This window comes from Mesocricetus auratus, unplaced genomic scaffold, assembly GCF_017639785.1.
Source record: "Mesocricetus auratus isolate SY011 unplaced genomic scaffold, BCM_Maur_2.0 Super-Scaffold_100004, whole genome shotgun sequence".
NCBI lineage: Eukaryota > Metazoa > Chordata > Mammalia > Rodentia > Cricetidae > Mesocricetus > Mesocricetus auratus.
In genome coordinates, this window is record NW_024429189.1 from 55,309,549 (window position 1) to 55,325,959 (window position 16,411).

General features: G+C 37.9%; 1 protein-coding gene across 1 annotated transcript; it reads right to left on the reverse strand.

The window, feature by feature from the left end:
• Positions 1-13,139: 13,139 nt before the first annotated feature.
• LOC101826149 (olfactory receptor 1052-like) lies at positions 13,140-14,336 on the reverse strand. The gene has a single exon (XM_005065027.2). The coding sequence runs from the start codon at positions 14,234-14,236 to the stop codon at positions 13,298-13,300; it is 939 nt and encodes a 312-aa protein (XP_005065084.1). The 5' UTR covers positions 14,237-14,336; the 3' UTR covers positions 13,140-13,297.
• Between the last annotated feature and the right edge of the window lie 2,075 nt (positions 14,337-16,411).

Sequence of the window (16,411 nt, forward strand, 5' to 3'; positions counted from 1 at the left end):
GTGTGTCATAGGAGAAGGAAAGAAAATGAAGGGAGGAAAAGATTCTTCTTTTACACATATCTGCTTTCATATAATATGAAATACTCTGCATAGACATATCACCTTCTATTAATGATTATAATGACATTTTCACATGCCACTGGCCTACCTTGTAAATGTCTGCTTTAATTACCATTGCAATGTGACCATCCCATAAGCTCATGAGTCACTGGGGCATAGAACACAAAATATTATGCAGCATAACAAAAGCCATATGTTATAATTATACAATATGAAAGACTGAATTGAGATATGCGGACATTAATGAGTATTTACAAAATCTTAGTGTTACAGAAAAATTAATGTTAATCCCATAAAAATCAAGGAAAACTATGGAATACAAACAGAAATATAAGCAGTGTTCAAGTCCCAACTTGGTGCCAACACTAAAACCAAAATGGCTTTATGTAACAGTGTGATAGTTGACATAGATTATATGAATATATATTGAGAATTATAAATAAACTTACCAATGTTTAATGTAAAATGTCAAAGCAAATTTACTTTTTTCTCAAAATTATAAGAAAAGACAAGTTAATCAGGCTTGAGTATTTTTTAAAAGATTTATTTTAATTGTATAATATTATTAGGTATAATTTAATTTCACACACGATATCATGGCCATATTCATTTCATATTCCTCTTTCTAAATTCTTCCACATACCCACACATTGTATCTTCATTTTGTGGTTGCTGTTGTTGTTGTTTTAAAATCGACTATCGCCAAGGAGATATGTCCTGCCCCTTTGGCACTCAAAAACAATTATTTAGATATAAAGGTTTTTCTTTTTAATTCTTACAGAAAACAGATATAACTTACTGTGAAAAAATAAGTCCTGGAAAAATTCTTAAGTGATAAATTGCAGGCCTTGCCACATATTACAGTACTCAGTAACGACTGAATACTTCAACTAAACACTGTCTCCTGCACTGAAAACATGGGAAAGCCAATGAGGCCTTTACAAAACTATGTACAGGCCCTTGGGCTTGGTTAAAAGATAAGCTGATGTTTTTCAACTTATAGGTATTTTGGTGTAACTCAGGAAAGCTATTGTTCTGACACATACATTGACATTAAAAGTCTTGTAGAAAATGTGTTTGAAGAACACTGCTATAACCACAGATGGCAGAATCATTTGTGAAATATTTATTTTCATTATGGGAAGAACAACTGATTGAAGGTTGGATCACATGACTTCTATGTAGTGGACAATGAACTTCTATTAATCTACATTCCATATGGATAAAAGTAACATGCCTGGGCCAACCAGGAGTGACAGACCAGGCCTTTAATCACAGCACTCAGGAGGCACAGGCAGGTAGATCTTAGTGATTTTAAGGTCATCTTATCTACAAAGTGAGTTCCAGGACAGCCATCACTGTTGCACAGAGAAACCCTGCCTGGAAAAAAAACATCAAACAAACAAAAACTGCAACATGTCTTTATAGCTTTTACAATTACATTTTTATTGAATTCTAGCAAGGATCACTACCCAAGAATTAAAGGGGTGTAAAAGGTCCATCTACAATTTAAGCTGTTGTTTTATGTATGAGTCTCCCTGTAGTCCTCCAGAGTGTAAAACCAACACCACAGTGTACAGATGAAATTTATATAAAGTATTTGTCTATCTACTGTTTGATTCATGAAACTTTGTAACATACTTATTCATCTTCTTAAATTTAAGATTGTATTTTCCAATTTTAATTTTCTTTTTAAAATTCAAACTATTTTCTTTGACAAATTATTAATTTATATTAATTTTATTGAATTATATTTTCATAACTTCTTCCATTTCTTTTTACTGCTCCAGACCCTCTAATGTCACCTACTCTAAAGTAGATTACCTTATTTCTTTTATTATATATATATATATACCCACAAATATACAAAATGAATTCATTTGTGTTATTTTTATGTATTAATTTTAGAAGTGACAACTTAGTATTGGAATATGATACTCCTTGAGACATAGCTGAATTAGGTCACTTTGGGTTACAATGACTGTAGAATAAAAGATTTTCACTTACCACAATAAAGTTATTAGATATTAGGGGCAGAAAGATGCTAGATATTTACACAAATTAAAAATAAAGAACCTGAAGAATATAGCCAATAAATATACTAGACTTACATTCTAATAACTTATACCAGCATCTTGTATTATCTCTTTCTATCATACTCTGATCATGTATCACCTCTCTGTTAGTAGTTCAATGTTACTACGTATTTTTCTTCTGCCACTTGTCCCCATGTCTTTCTGTTTCCTTATTCAGTTCCCAGGTATGTTTACATCTCTGATATTTGAGTTAATCCCCTTTTCTTTTATGCAACAAGTATTAATTCAGTATAATTCATCACTTCCTTTGTTTTTCCTTTTATTGAAAATATTTTTCTCATATATATGTATAACGATATTCGATACTATATAGGGAAAAACAATATATTTATTTATCAGGGAGAGAGAGAGTCGCACTGACCAGGAGTCAGAAGCATGGCTGGCTTCCAGGAGAAACAAAGGGGGTTCCTTCTTCTTTCACTTCCTTTTATATCTACCTGTGTCAGTTTACATGTCTCTGCCCTCATGGGTGGATAGCTTTCTGGAGTTCACTCCTACAATTCCCCTTTTAGTCTAAATAGAAGATTTAAATTTGATACAAACTCAAACATATAAAAAATATATATGTAGAGGGTGATAATTAAGTTGTAATCTACTTATCCTAAGCTAAACATATCCATTCCACCTAAATTCTAAACTTATCTGAAAAGGATGCCTAAGTCTGAACACCTCCTTCCAAACCCAACCCTAAAACAATTGCAAAGTAACAATAACAGGTGTAAAGTATCCTCTAATGTCGATAGTAGGGAGAGGGGACATGGAATTCTCAAATTTACTTCCTGCTGAAGTGGGACGATGACAATCATGGGGACCTGTGGGAAAACTTGTTAGTGTAACAAGAGTCTTAAATAGGTCAGTTAGTCTCTGTTTTGCAGGAGAGGCTTGACTGAAGTTCCAGATTAGATTTTGATTTTGATTGAAGCTCTTGTCTGAAGCTCTGATCCGATTGTAGAAGATGCACTGTATCAGTTCCTTGGCCTGACGATGTGTCGGGTGATGTAGTTCCAAGCTGGTTTCAGGATGGTGCCTGTCAGGTGGGGTCGATGATGTGGGGCAGTTTAGATGTATCCAGTGGAATCAGGCGGAGTCGGGAAAGTGAATTCACATTCTCTTTCTGAAGCAGTTGAAGATCGCTGTCAAGAAATCCCTTTGTCTCTAGAAAACTGAAATATTAATGTTAGCACAGAAATTCTTAACTTCTATGTGTATGAATACTGGGAAAGGCAACCCTAAAGAAGATAATACATATGAAGGAGATTAGAGTTTTAGAAAAATCAAATATACATAGATGACAGTCCCCATATATGTATATCTTTTTTGATGTTGTTTCTGTCTTATATCAATGGCTCTTTGATATAATATAGAAAGTCTGAATTGTATTTTAACAATATGCTTGGGTTTAAAGTAGGAGAGCCAATCCAACTCCAAAGCCAGCAATAATTAGATGAATTGGGACTAAGGCATATTAGGAAGTGGAAGAAATAGAAATTATAATAACATAATACAGAGATGTAGACATTGATAACATATCGCATTATTGCATGTTTGGTGGTCCTCGGAGTAGCTATCCTTTCTTCTTTAGGTATCCATATACTTAGGATTTTTTCATTGGTTATAACTAATTGTCCTGTAAAGACATAAACAGAATACTTCTCTTTCCTTTTATGAGGTCTCCTTATACTTAACAGACCTTGTAGATGAGCTGTCATCCTTCCTCCTCCTGAGACGTTTTCTTTTCTGATCGAATCTTAATTAATTTATATGGGATCCAAAGCTTTTCTTCTCCTGTGGAAACAAAAGCATAACACCTTCCCCAACGTAACACATATCCTGGTTTCCAGAGTGAGGTCATAACATCCTTAAAATACATTGGTTGGTTCAGTTCAGAAGTCTTCTCTGTAGTCTAGTGTCTTTTCGCTGTATTTTGTCATTTTTCATCAGCATTAAGAAAATTCAATGTTAGTAAAGCATTATGTAACCTGTGTTTAGGGGTCTTTGTTCTCCCCGGCTGTTTATGAAGCATCTCTTTTAAGGTTCGGTTAGATCTTTCAATCACTGCTGGTCCTGTGGGATTGTAAGGTATACCAGTTATGTTTTATATTATAATATTTGAAGAATTGTTCTAATTTACTGGAGACATATGCTGGAGCATTGTCAGTTTTTATCGTTTTAGGTATACCCATAACAGCCATCATCTCTAAGAGGTGTGTAAAAACAGAGTCAGCCTTTTCAGAGCTGAGGGCAGTAGCCCATTGGAATCCTGAGAACGTGTCTATGGTATGGTGTACATATTTTAAACTGCCAAATTCTGGGAAGTGAAATACATCCATTTGCCAAAGTTCATTTCTATGAATACCTTTAGGATTACAACCTGCTGGTAATGGAGTTTGATTGTAGAATCAGCAACTGGGGCAATTTTTTACTATTTCTTTGGCTTGTTGCCAGGTGATAGAAAAATCCTTCTTTAAGCCTTTGCTGTTGACATGGTGTTTCTTATGAAATTCTGAAGCTTCCAACATATTACCTACTAACAAACGATCAATTTCATCATTTCCTTGTGCCAGAGGACCTGGCAAACCTGTATGGGACCTGATGTGTGTTATATATATAGGATGAGTCCTGTTTCTGATGGTTTCCTGTAATTGTAAAAATAATGAGGTTAATTCTGTATTATCAGGAACAAATTCTGTAGTCTCAATATGCAAGACAACTCTTTCCGCATACTGAGACTCCGTGACTATATTGAGAGGCTCTGTAAAGTCTTTAAGTACAATGAGAATGGCATATAACTCTGCTTTTTGTACGGAGTTGTAAGGCCTTTGAACTACTTTACTTATATTTCCTGATTTATACCCTGCCTTACCTGATTTGTTTGCATCCGTGTAGAAGGTAAGAACTCCAGAAATAGGTATTTGTCTCACGATACGTGGAAGAATCCAAATTGTTTTCTTTATGAATTTAATTCTCTCTGTTTTGGGATAGATATTACTAATAGTTCCCCAAAAGTCATTGCAAGCTATTTGCCAATACTCATTATCTTTCCATAAGGAGGAAATTTCATCATTTGTTAAAGGTACAATAATTTCAGCTGGATCTTTCCCAGTCAGTTGATGAAGCCTTAACTTACCTTTTAATATCAAATTAGTGATCTTTTCTATATATGTTTTTAATTTTTTATTTTGTTTATGTGGCAGAAATACCCATTCTAGTATGATGTCTTCCCTCTGCATTAATATTAATATTCCCTCTGCAGCGGCCGGCGGGGCAGCAGGGCTTGCGGGGAAGGGAAAACAGCTCCGTGCGGAGAGGCAGGCCAACTCCTCTCTTCGCGGTTCAGCTGTAGGTACTCGCAGCGGCAGACTGGGGCGGGGTCCCAGGCCGCGGGCCAGAACAGCACACGTGGGGAGAGTGGCGGAGCTCCGAACTCAGCCGAGATCGAGGCAATGTAGCCTCCGTGGCCTCGCGGCAGGAGCTTAGCATTCATCTTGGAGGATGCCGATTTCAGGTGTTTTCTAAGGCGTGGGCTGTAATTTCAATCCTACTTCTGACACCAGATATAACGATATTCGATACTATATAGGGAAAAAGAATATATTTATTTATCAGGGAGAGAGAGAGTCACACTGACCAGGAGTCAGAAGCATGGCTGGCTTCCAGGAGAAACAAGGGGGGTTCCTTCTTCTTTCACTTCCTTTTATATCTACCTGTGTCAGTTTACATGTCTCCGCCCTCATGGGTGGATAGCTTTCTGGGGTTCACTCCTACATATATGATTTATAGTTTCCTTTCCCTTTAATCCTCCCAGATCCTCTCCACCTCACCGTCCATCTGAATATACTCCTATTCTGTCTCACATTAGAAATCCAACAGGGTTCTAAGGGATAATAAAATATAAAATAAAGACCCAAACAAAAACTAACATTAGAATTTGTGGTGATATCCTGCTGGTACAAACAAAGCCTTTCAGAAGATCAGAGATAAAAAGGAACAACCCACAGCCAAACCTTACATCCTTAGTGTCTCAGCTGACATGAGAGTTTCTGTTTCTTCCTGCTTATATCCTTTCTCTGCCCAGCCATCTTACTTCCTGTCTTTCCTTAGTCATCTCACTTCCTGTTTCCACCCAAACATCTCACTTCCTGTCTGTCTGTAGAGATCTCCATATGTTTAGCTAGTGGCAAGCTCCATTCTCTGATCTTTGGACAGGCTTTACTTGTACAAGCAAGGTATCACCACTTATCTCCCTTTTTTGTCCAAAATTAAAGTAGTTTATAACTAGTATTAAGAAACAAATAAACAGAAGAAAAAGAATCCAAGAAAAGGCAGATTTCCACTCACTCACATGCTCATGAATGTCATAAAACATTATACTAGAATCTGTAAGACATATACAAAGGAATTATAAGGTAAAACCAGAATGTGTATATACATGTTTATATACATATATATATATATATATATAATAAAATTAAAAATGAGATAAAATTCAAACAAAAATGCTCTGACACAAAATTATGAGGCAAGGAACCTATAAAGTTGAGTTTATTTTCTGTTGGACATCTCACACTAGGCATGTGGTATACCCTTAAGAGTAGTATATTTTGCCAGTGAGACTTCCTTGGAGAATAATCAATTTTCCTTTGCAAATGGTTATCAATTGGATGTGTTTTGGGGTTAGGGACGAGGACATGTGTCTAGTTCTTTTTTTCAACTATGAGACTCCAACTGGTTCAGGCTCTATTACTTCATGAGTGTTTCTCTTGTTGATATAGAAGGCCTTATTTTTGGGTGTTCTCCATACCTTCTGGCTGTTATACTCTCTGCTACCTCTTCTTCAGGGCTTCTTTATCCCTGAAGGGAGGGTTTTGGTGTTGACATATTGTTTAGGGCTAAGTATTAAAAGGTTTCTCATTCTCTGCATATTGTCTACCTTTTGGTCTCTGTATTTGTTTCCATCTATTACAGAAGAAAACTTCTCTGATGATGACTGAGCAAGTAGCTCATCTATGGATATAGCTGTGAATGGAAATGAGTCACACTAAGGATGCTGGGAAAAGGTAGTCAGATATTTATTAAAATTGAGAAAAATAACTTACATGAAAACCTGAGAACTGGGTCAGCGCTCCATAGTCTCCCAACCTTAGCCAGGATCCAAGAGAGAGCAAGAGCCCACCCTGTAACTTCTTTTATCTCTGATTCTCCCACATACTTATGACCACACCCCAAGGGGACATGAACAGAGCTGTGAGTGTGTGATCTCTCCCTACATAGAGAATATGTCATTAGGAAGCATGCTTTTCTGCCTTCTTTTAATAGATCATAAGTATTTTTTTACACTAGACCACTGTGCTATGTAGTTTCAGGTGCTTGGCCAAGTAGGCAGTGTTAGGCATCAGTTCAATTTCATATAAAAGTCACATCTAATTTTATGTTCTTGCATGAAGAGCAAACCTATATTATATGTGGTCTTGGACTTAACAAATTAACCAGAGTGTTAATATGAATCATTTTGCTATTCTTAGAATAGTTTATGGCTTTGGTGGGCATGGGATAGTTCAGTCAAAGTGTTTTTCATGTAAGTAGAAGATCTGAGTTTAGACTCTCAGCCCCACATGAAAATCTTGGAGTGTGTGTGCACTTTTAATTCTAGTCTTGGGGCAGCAGACACCAGGATTACTGGGGATTGCTAATCAGTCAATCTAATTGAATTAGTTTGTGTTCACTGAGAAACCTTGCCTTAAGTATGATATCAAAGATTGATTTCTATCATCTATGTAAATATGTACATACATTCACCTTCATGTGCATAAATATACCACTCATGCTTTATTTGTTTTTTGTTTGTTTGTTTAAAAACATTTACAAACACCATTTTCTAGTTGGTAACACATGATCACTCTTCAGTACTGCATGTTTGTTTTTTAATGACTTATTTAAATATTTGGAATTAAAAATTGTTTCTCATTGTCCACCTGAAACCATTTCTTTTAGCTTTCAGTATGCTTAGTAAGCAATACTCTGAGAAATAGAAAAAAGGTATTCCTGACTATGACTGTCTTGTGTGTGAATCAGAAATAATCAATCCTGTATGAAGATCTGCTTTTAATTTAGAGTTCTAGAAAAGAAAATTATTAAATGTCACATCAATAATCAATGATAATCCATTTTTCTATCTCTGTGATTTTTTTATCATTTTTTATTTTAATTTTAAATAGCTTGTTTTACATGTCAATCCCAGTTCCCTCTCCCTCCCCTCCTCCCGCACTCCCCTTCCCCCCCCACACTCCCACCCTATTGCCAAATCCTTCCACAAAGGGGATATCTAGAGTCTGTCATTTTACTCTGGGTAGGGTCCAGGCGCTCTCCTAAGAGTCCAGGCTGAGAGAGCATCCCTCTTTTTGCTATAGGCACACAAAGACTGTTTGTATACCAGGGATAGACACTGATCCACAGCTCAAGGCCCCATAGGTTGCCCAGGCCTTCTCGCTGACACTCACATTTGGGGGGGTCCAGATCAGTCCCATGCTGGCCTCCCCACTGTCGGTCTGGGGTCCAAGAGCTCTCCCCTGTTCAGATCAGCTGTCTCTGCTGGTTTTGCCAGCCCATTCTTTGCCAATTTACTCATCACTCTTCTCTCTCTGTCACTGGGTTCCTTAGGTTCAGTTCAGTGATTAATTGTGTGTTTGCCTCTGCTTCCATCAGTCACAGGATGAAGGCTCCCGGATGGTTATAGACATCAAGTTCATTATCAGGAATGGGCATTCGAGGTGGTCTCTCCACTATTGCTTAGCTTGCCAGTTGGTGTTATCACTTTAGATCACTTGAGGTCGCTCTGGTGCCTGATCTGTATTCGATCCTATGATTCCCTCTTCCCCCTATTGTACCCCCACCCCCTCAACTTCCTGTTCCCCCATAACCAACTCTCTTCCTCTTCACCCCCTCTCTTCTTCCCAGGTCCCACTCCCCCCCACCCCTTGCCGTGTTCCCCATCCATTCAGAGGATCTTGTCTCCATCCTCTTCTCTTGGGTACTATGCATATATGCCTATCTTTTAGGTTCTTTCCTGTTTCCCAGACTCTGTCAGTGGAAATGCAGACTGGCACTATCCTGATCCATGTCTAAAATCCATATATGAGTGAGTCCATACCATGTTTGTCTTTTTGCGACTGGGTTACCTCACTCAGGATGGTTTCTTCCAGTGCTATCCATTTCCCTGCGAATTTCAAGATTCCATTGTTTTTTTTCTGCTGAGTAATACTCCATTGTGTAAATGTACCACATTTTCTCTATCCACTGTTCAGTTGAGGGGCATCTAGGTTGCTTCCAGGTTCTGGCTATTACAAATAATGCTGCTATGAACATAGTGGAGCAGATGCCCTTGTTGTATGAACTTGCCTCATTTGGATATATGCCTAAGAGTGGAATTGCTGGGTCTAGTGGTATATTAATTCCCATTTTCCTGAGGAATCTCCATACTGATTTCCAAGGAGGCTGTATGAGTCGGCACTCCCACCAACAGTGGAGGAGTGTTCCTCTCTCTCCACATCCTCTCCAGCATAAATTGTCTTCGGTGTTTTTGATTTTAGCCATTCTGACAGGAGTAAGATAATATCTCATAGTTGTTTTGATTTGCATTTCCCTGATGGCTAAGGATGTTGAGCACTACTTAAGTGTCTCTTGGCCATTTTAGCCTCCTCTACTGAGAATTCTCTATTTAGCTCTGTACCCCACCTTTTAATTGGATCCTTTGGTGTTTTGGAGACTTGTTTCTTGGGTTCTTTGTAAATTTTGGGGATTAGCCCTCTGTCAGATGTAGGGTTAGTGAATATCTTTTCCCATTCTGTGGCTTGCCTTTTTGTCTTTTTGACTGTGTCATTTGCCTTACAGAAGCTTTTTAGTTTCAGAAGGTCCCATTTGTTAATTGTCGATCTCAGGGTTTGTGCCACTGGTGTTATGTTTAGGAAGTGGTCTCCTGTACCAACTCGTTGAAGAGTATCTCCCACTTTCTCTTCTAAAAGTTTCAGTGTGGTTGGATTTATGTTGAGATCTTTGATCCATTTGGACTTAAGTTTTGTACAAGGCAAAAAACATGGATCTATCTGCAGTCTTCTGCATACCAGTACCCAGTTATGCCAGCACCATTTGTTGAAGATGCTTTCTTTTTTCCATTGTACAGTTTTAGCTTCTTTGTCAAAAATCAAGTGTTCATAGATGTGTGGGTTAAAATTAGAGCTTTCGATTCGGTTCCATTGGTCTACCTGCCTATTTTTGTGCCAATACCAAGCTGTTTTCAGGACTATAGCTCTATAATAGAGCTTGAAGTCAGGTATGGTGATGCCTCCTGAAGTTCCTTTATTGTACAGGGATGTTTTAGCTATCCTGGGCCTTTTGTTTTTCCATATTGTTGGGGGAAGTCCTGTTATTTGTCAATAAAGTACTGTTGAGCCTATAGGAATCTAGATAGATGGGGCTAGGAGTCCAGGAGGATTCTGGGAAGGAGAAACACAAGAGAGTTTGAGATGTAACGCCATTGGGGTAGGAAGCCCGGAAACCTCTCCGGTAAGAGACATACTTAGATTAACAATTATGGGGTAATTACTTAAGTCAGAGCTAGCCAGTAAGAGACCAGCAAGGCCAACAGCTTCATAATTAATATAGCCTCCTGTGTGTTTATTTGGAGACTACAAAGCAGCAGAGCCCGGGCAGCTGGCGGGTGATAAACCAAAGCAGCTAGCAAGAAAAAGCTTCTCGTAACACATATAAAGTTGATTAATGTTCTTTCCAAGTCCTTGAGGAATTGTGATGGAATTTTGATAGGGATTGCATTGAATCTGGCGACTGCTTTTAGCAAGATTGCCATTTTTATTATGTTGATCCTACCAATCCAAGAGCATGGGAGATCTTTCCATTTTCTGGTATCTTCTTTGATTTCTTTCTTTAAAGACACAAAGTTCTTGATATACAGGTCTTTAATTTCCTTGGTTAACATTATCCCAAGGTGAGCATTATTTATTAACTGTGCCTATGTGACATATTTAAGCATACCTGGAATCATGACAAGTACAGGTTCCTGAATCTGTGCTAAGTGACTTTGGAGTAGTGGACCAGGAATACCTAGACCTTAAGGAGTTATTAGACTATATATATGTAGGGCCCAGCTATCGAAATTCCTTAGTGCATGATATTCATTTTTATCCATGTACTCTCATTTTTCTAGAATTTCATACAAAGATACTGTAGTTACATCATTTCTGCTCCATCTCTCCTTTATAAATCCTTTGTCCCCTCACTCTGTTTCCTTCTAAGTTTTGTCCGTTTCTTTTAAAATCACACACACACATACACGCACACACACATATGCACATATGCTTGCACGCATGCACACACACACATGCACACACACGCACGCACGCACACACCCCACCACCACCACCACCATGTCTACTGGGTCTACCTGTTATTGCTCGTATACACCTAAGCTTGGGTGATCAATCCAGTTTATTTTCTTGAAGAAAATTCACTCTTTTTCCCCCAGTATCCCTTGATTGTCTGTACCTCTTCATCCATGTTGGAGACTTATAAACCTTTTCCCCATCCATCTTGGCATGTTGATTAGTGTAGTCTTGTGCAAGCCTCTTTGCAGGCAACCATATGAGAGCATATGAATGACGAATCCTTGTCTTGTACAGATGACTCAATTTTACAGTAGTGCTCAGGATTCTCTGGTTATTACCATCTGGTTATTACCCATACACTATGTTTCCTGGTCTTGGGTATAACAGTCATTTTATAGATGCCCCATCTGGAGTTGAATACTTCATAGTCAGTTATCTGCATTTCAACCAGATCTGGTTCTCTGTATGGAGTGCACATGTCTATGGGTACAAGGATAAGTTTTGGAAGACAGTGGACACTCCATTAATTTAGCAAAATGGGAGTGGTATGTTCTGCATAAGAATAAATGGTTCACAGTACCAATCATGAATTCTACCTTATTTTACAGAAAGTTATTGGTTATCTCTGAGATATTAATGTCACTATTCTACCATTGGACATACCTTTCTTGACAAGTCATTATTTTAGTTTGCTGGATTTACAGTTAGGTAGGACTTTTGGTAACTTTCCTCCCATGAAGGCTTTCATAGAACATACTAAGTAAGAGCTCTGGCCTTAAGAAGGAGGTTCCCAGGTCAGTAAGACCTGTATTTTTCCAAGTCCTATGAAAAAAGTGACTGAGGTCTTCAGCAATAATCTTGCCCTCAAGTTCGGAGAATCAGCATAAAACAACTTCAATAGCCTGTATTGTTTGGAGGATTTTTGGCCCCCCTGACCAACAGCCTAATTAAATTAGATATCATAATGTTTTCATTTAACTTATATTTTTAATTAATTTTTCCATTGATTATTTATATATATATATATTATTTAACTTTTTACACATATTACTGTCAGTTCTCTTTCCCTCCCCTCATCCCCAGGCCCCCCATTCTTCCCACCCCCGTATCCCACTCCATCTCTCTTCTGCTCCTCAGGGACGGTAAGGCCTTCCATGAGTGATTTTCAGAGTCTGTCATATAATCTTGGGAAGGGTAAACCTATTTACTTATTTATAAATTTTAAAAATTGTATCTATTAACAAGATATTGCTTGATTCTTGAATACATTTATATATTCTGTAATGTTCAAAAAAAAGCCATATCTAATAGCCAAAAGTCTAAATTTTCTTATGCTGAGGAACTCTTTCCTTAATAATTTAGTTTCAACTCTTCAGTTAAGTTTGAAAGCCTCACAAATTGTCACAATGCAGTTATTTCATGGAAGTTGGACTATTTAAGACATTAAGTCATCAGCTACATTTTTATTCAGTCATTTATCATACTATTAAAATTGTATGCAAAATGGGAGATAATTGTTTCTGTTTTTACAGAGACTTTTTAAACCCTTGTGAAAGGATTTATAAAAGTCTTGCCATTAGGGACATTTTAAAGTTTTCTCTGAGACAATATAGCATTCATTAGTAAAAAAATCACTAAAATATTTTGGTGTAAAATTTTATCTGCCTCATATATATGATTAACAATTTTTCATGAAGTCAGTCTGAATATTTACATCAATTTTGCAGGATCCAAGAAAGGACAGGGTCAAGTGGTGCCCCTCCCCATACAAATTGAACTCTTTGCTGCTTCCTTTACATCCGTGTTCCTCAAGCTGTAAATCAGAGGGTTCAGCATAGGGATGATCAAGGTGTAAAACACAGCAGAGACTTTTTCCTGTTCCATGGAGTACTGAGAGCTTGGCTGGATATAGCTAAAAGCTACTGAACCATAAAATAATGTCACAGCTGTCAGGTGTGAGGCACAAGTAGAAAAGGCTTTGTGCCTCCCCTCTACTGAGCGAATTCTCAGAATGGCAATGATAATGTGGCTATAGGACACAATGATAATGATAAAAGTGAAAATAGCAATCACTCCAGAGAAGATCAAAAGCAGCATTTCATTGATGTGTGCATCAGAGCATGAAAGCTTTAAAAGAGGAGGGATGTCACAGAAGAAGTGATTCACAACATTTGGACCACAGAAGTCCAGCCTGAGTAGACCTATTGTGTGAGTCAGAGAATTAATGAGGCCACCCACGTAACATGCGAGAACCATCTGAGTGCAGACGCTGTGAGTCATAATAACTGTATACATCAAGGGGTTCGTGATTGCCACAAATCGATCATAAGCCATCATAGATAGGAGGAAGACTTCTGTAGTTATGTAAACTGCAAAAAAGAAACTCTGCAGAACACAGGCAAAGAATGTACTAGATTTGCTTTCTGATAAGAAATTGACCATCATCTTAGGTGCAAAGACAGAAGAGTAGCAGATGTCACAGAAAGAAAGGTTACTAAGGAAGAAGTACATTGGAGTATGAAGTTGGGCATTCAGCCAGATCAAAATAATCATCCCCCAGTTACCCACAAGAATGACAAGATAAATTAGACTGAAAAGCAAGAAGAGGGGAACCTCCCAATTAGAATTTTCTGTTAAGCCGACCAGTATGAATTCCTTCACACTCGTATGATTCCAAATTGTCATTGTTCGGTAGGCTATAGCTCCTTTTTACATAAAAAGTAGCATGAGTCTTAAATAAATAATCAATAAACAGAAGGATTTCCTCCAGGATCTGATAGCCACCATGGTGTAAGACACCGAAAGGTCACCCTGTGGTATATGAAGTAAAAATAATAAAAAAAAGAAACCTCAGCAGTAGGCCATATGTGTACTACAAAGTCTATACACTGAGAGTCAAATGACTGCAACTCACAATAGTTTATTCCATGATGTCAATTACCACAGAACAAGAAAGCAAAAGAAAACTTATTCTATGCTACAAAGGTCTCAGTTCCTAGAATTCAGTATGAAATTTACCCAACCTCTCTCTTATTCTCTAATATTCATCACACTTCTACTTAGATTGAATATAGCCTTGCTACAATCTTATGACGAGGGAAATATCCACATTCTGTTAAAAGCCGTTTGAAAGTATTTGACCTAGAAATAGCTACTTCATTCAATATCACCCCCTACCCTCCTTTCCAAATACCTTACCTGAAATATGTCCTTACCTTCTGCATGGATCTCTGACACATTGGATCAGTGCCATCTTGCACAGGGAATCTGAACTAGGGCATAAATGAATAGAAATGTTTTCATCTGTTCTTTGTTTTAAGATTGATTAAGAATTACAAGTGTCTCTTTGGGAAGAGTAGAGGGGGTAAAGAGGAAGGGAGTGGGTCATGGGGGAACAGGAAGTTGAGGGGGTGGGGGTAAAATAGGGGGAAGAGGGAATCATAGGATCGAAGACAGATCAGGCACCAGAGTGACCTCGAGTGATCTAAAGGTATAACATCAATTGGCAAGCTAAGCAATAGTGGAAGGACCACCTCGAATGCCCATTCCTGATAATGAACTTGATGTCTATAACTATCCGGGAGCCTTCATCCTGGGACTGATGGAAGCAGAGGCAAACACACAACTAAGCACTGAACTGAACCCAAGGAACCCAGTGACAGAGAGAGAGGAGTGATGAGCAAATTGGCAAGGAATGGGCTGGCAAAACCAGCAGAGACGGCTGATCTGAGCAGGGGAGTGCTCTTGGACCCCAGACCTACAGTGGAGAGGCCAGAATGGGACTGATCTGGTCCCCCCCAAATGTGAGTGTCAGTGAGAAGGCCTGGGCAACCTATGGGGCTCTGAGCTGTGGATCAGTGTCTATCCCTGGTATACAATCTGTCTTCATGTGCCTATGGCACAAAGAGAGATGCTCTCTCAGCCTGGACTCTTAGGGGGAGTGCCTTGACCCTACCAAGAGTGAAATGATAGACTCTAGACATCCCCTATGTGGAGGGATTTGGCAATAGGGTGGGAGGGAGGGTGGAAGGGGAGTGCGGGAGGAGGGGAGGGAGAGGGAACTGGGATTGACATGCGAAACAAGCTATTTAAAATTAAAATAAAAAATGATTAAAAAAAAAAAAAAAAAAGAGATGCAGGCATTCCAACTCTACTGTCTATCTTTTAGTATTCTCCCATGTAAATGAGGTAATCAGAATAAGAGCCTTCCATCACAAGGTCGACTCATTCCCAAGCTCCACTCAGTGCTTCTCTCGTTGCTTTCTATCTTAACTTAATATTTCCATATTCCTTTTTAATTTTTTATATAATGTATTTTCTTCTGTCATTTCACTATGAAATAATATCTACAGCCTTAGCAGAGTTTCTTTCTAGTCTGCACATTAAACTTATTTGAGAAATGAAAAAAAAAAAAAAAAAAAAGAATTACAAGTGTCATTTTAAATGACAATTTTTGTCTTCAAAATTTTTAAAATTTCTTTTTGCATTCTGTTAGTGTTGTTCTCAGTTTTTATTTCCTTTTTTATTTAGAAACAATCATTTTACCTTTAAATCCCCCCTTCTCTCTCCTTCCCATCCTCCCATGTCCCCTACCAATCCCCCAACCCACCCCCACCAGCTCCCAAAGTATAGTGAGGTATTCCATGTGGGGTCAGCAAAATCTATCACAACAATTCAGAACATTCACTGAAAAGAGGAAATAAATTATGAGAAATACTAAAACCTGAACTTGTCTGTATATTTTCTTTATAAAATGAGTTACAACTTCACTTAATTTCTTTTAAAAGATACTTTCTCAATTCAGTAATAGTTAAATTAAATATCACAGAATTAAATTATATACATACTTTGTAAAACAGA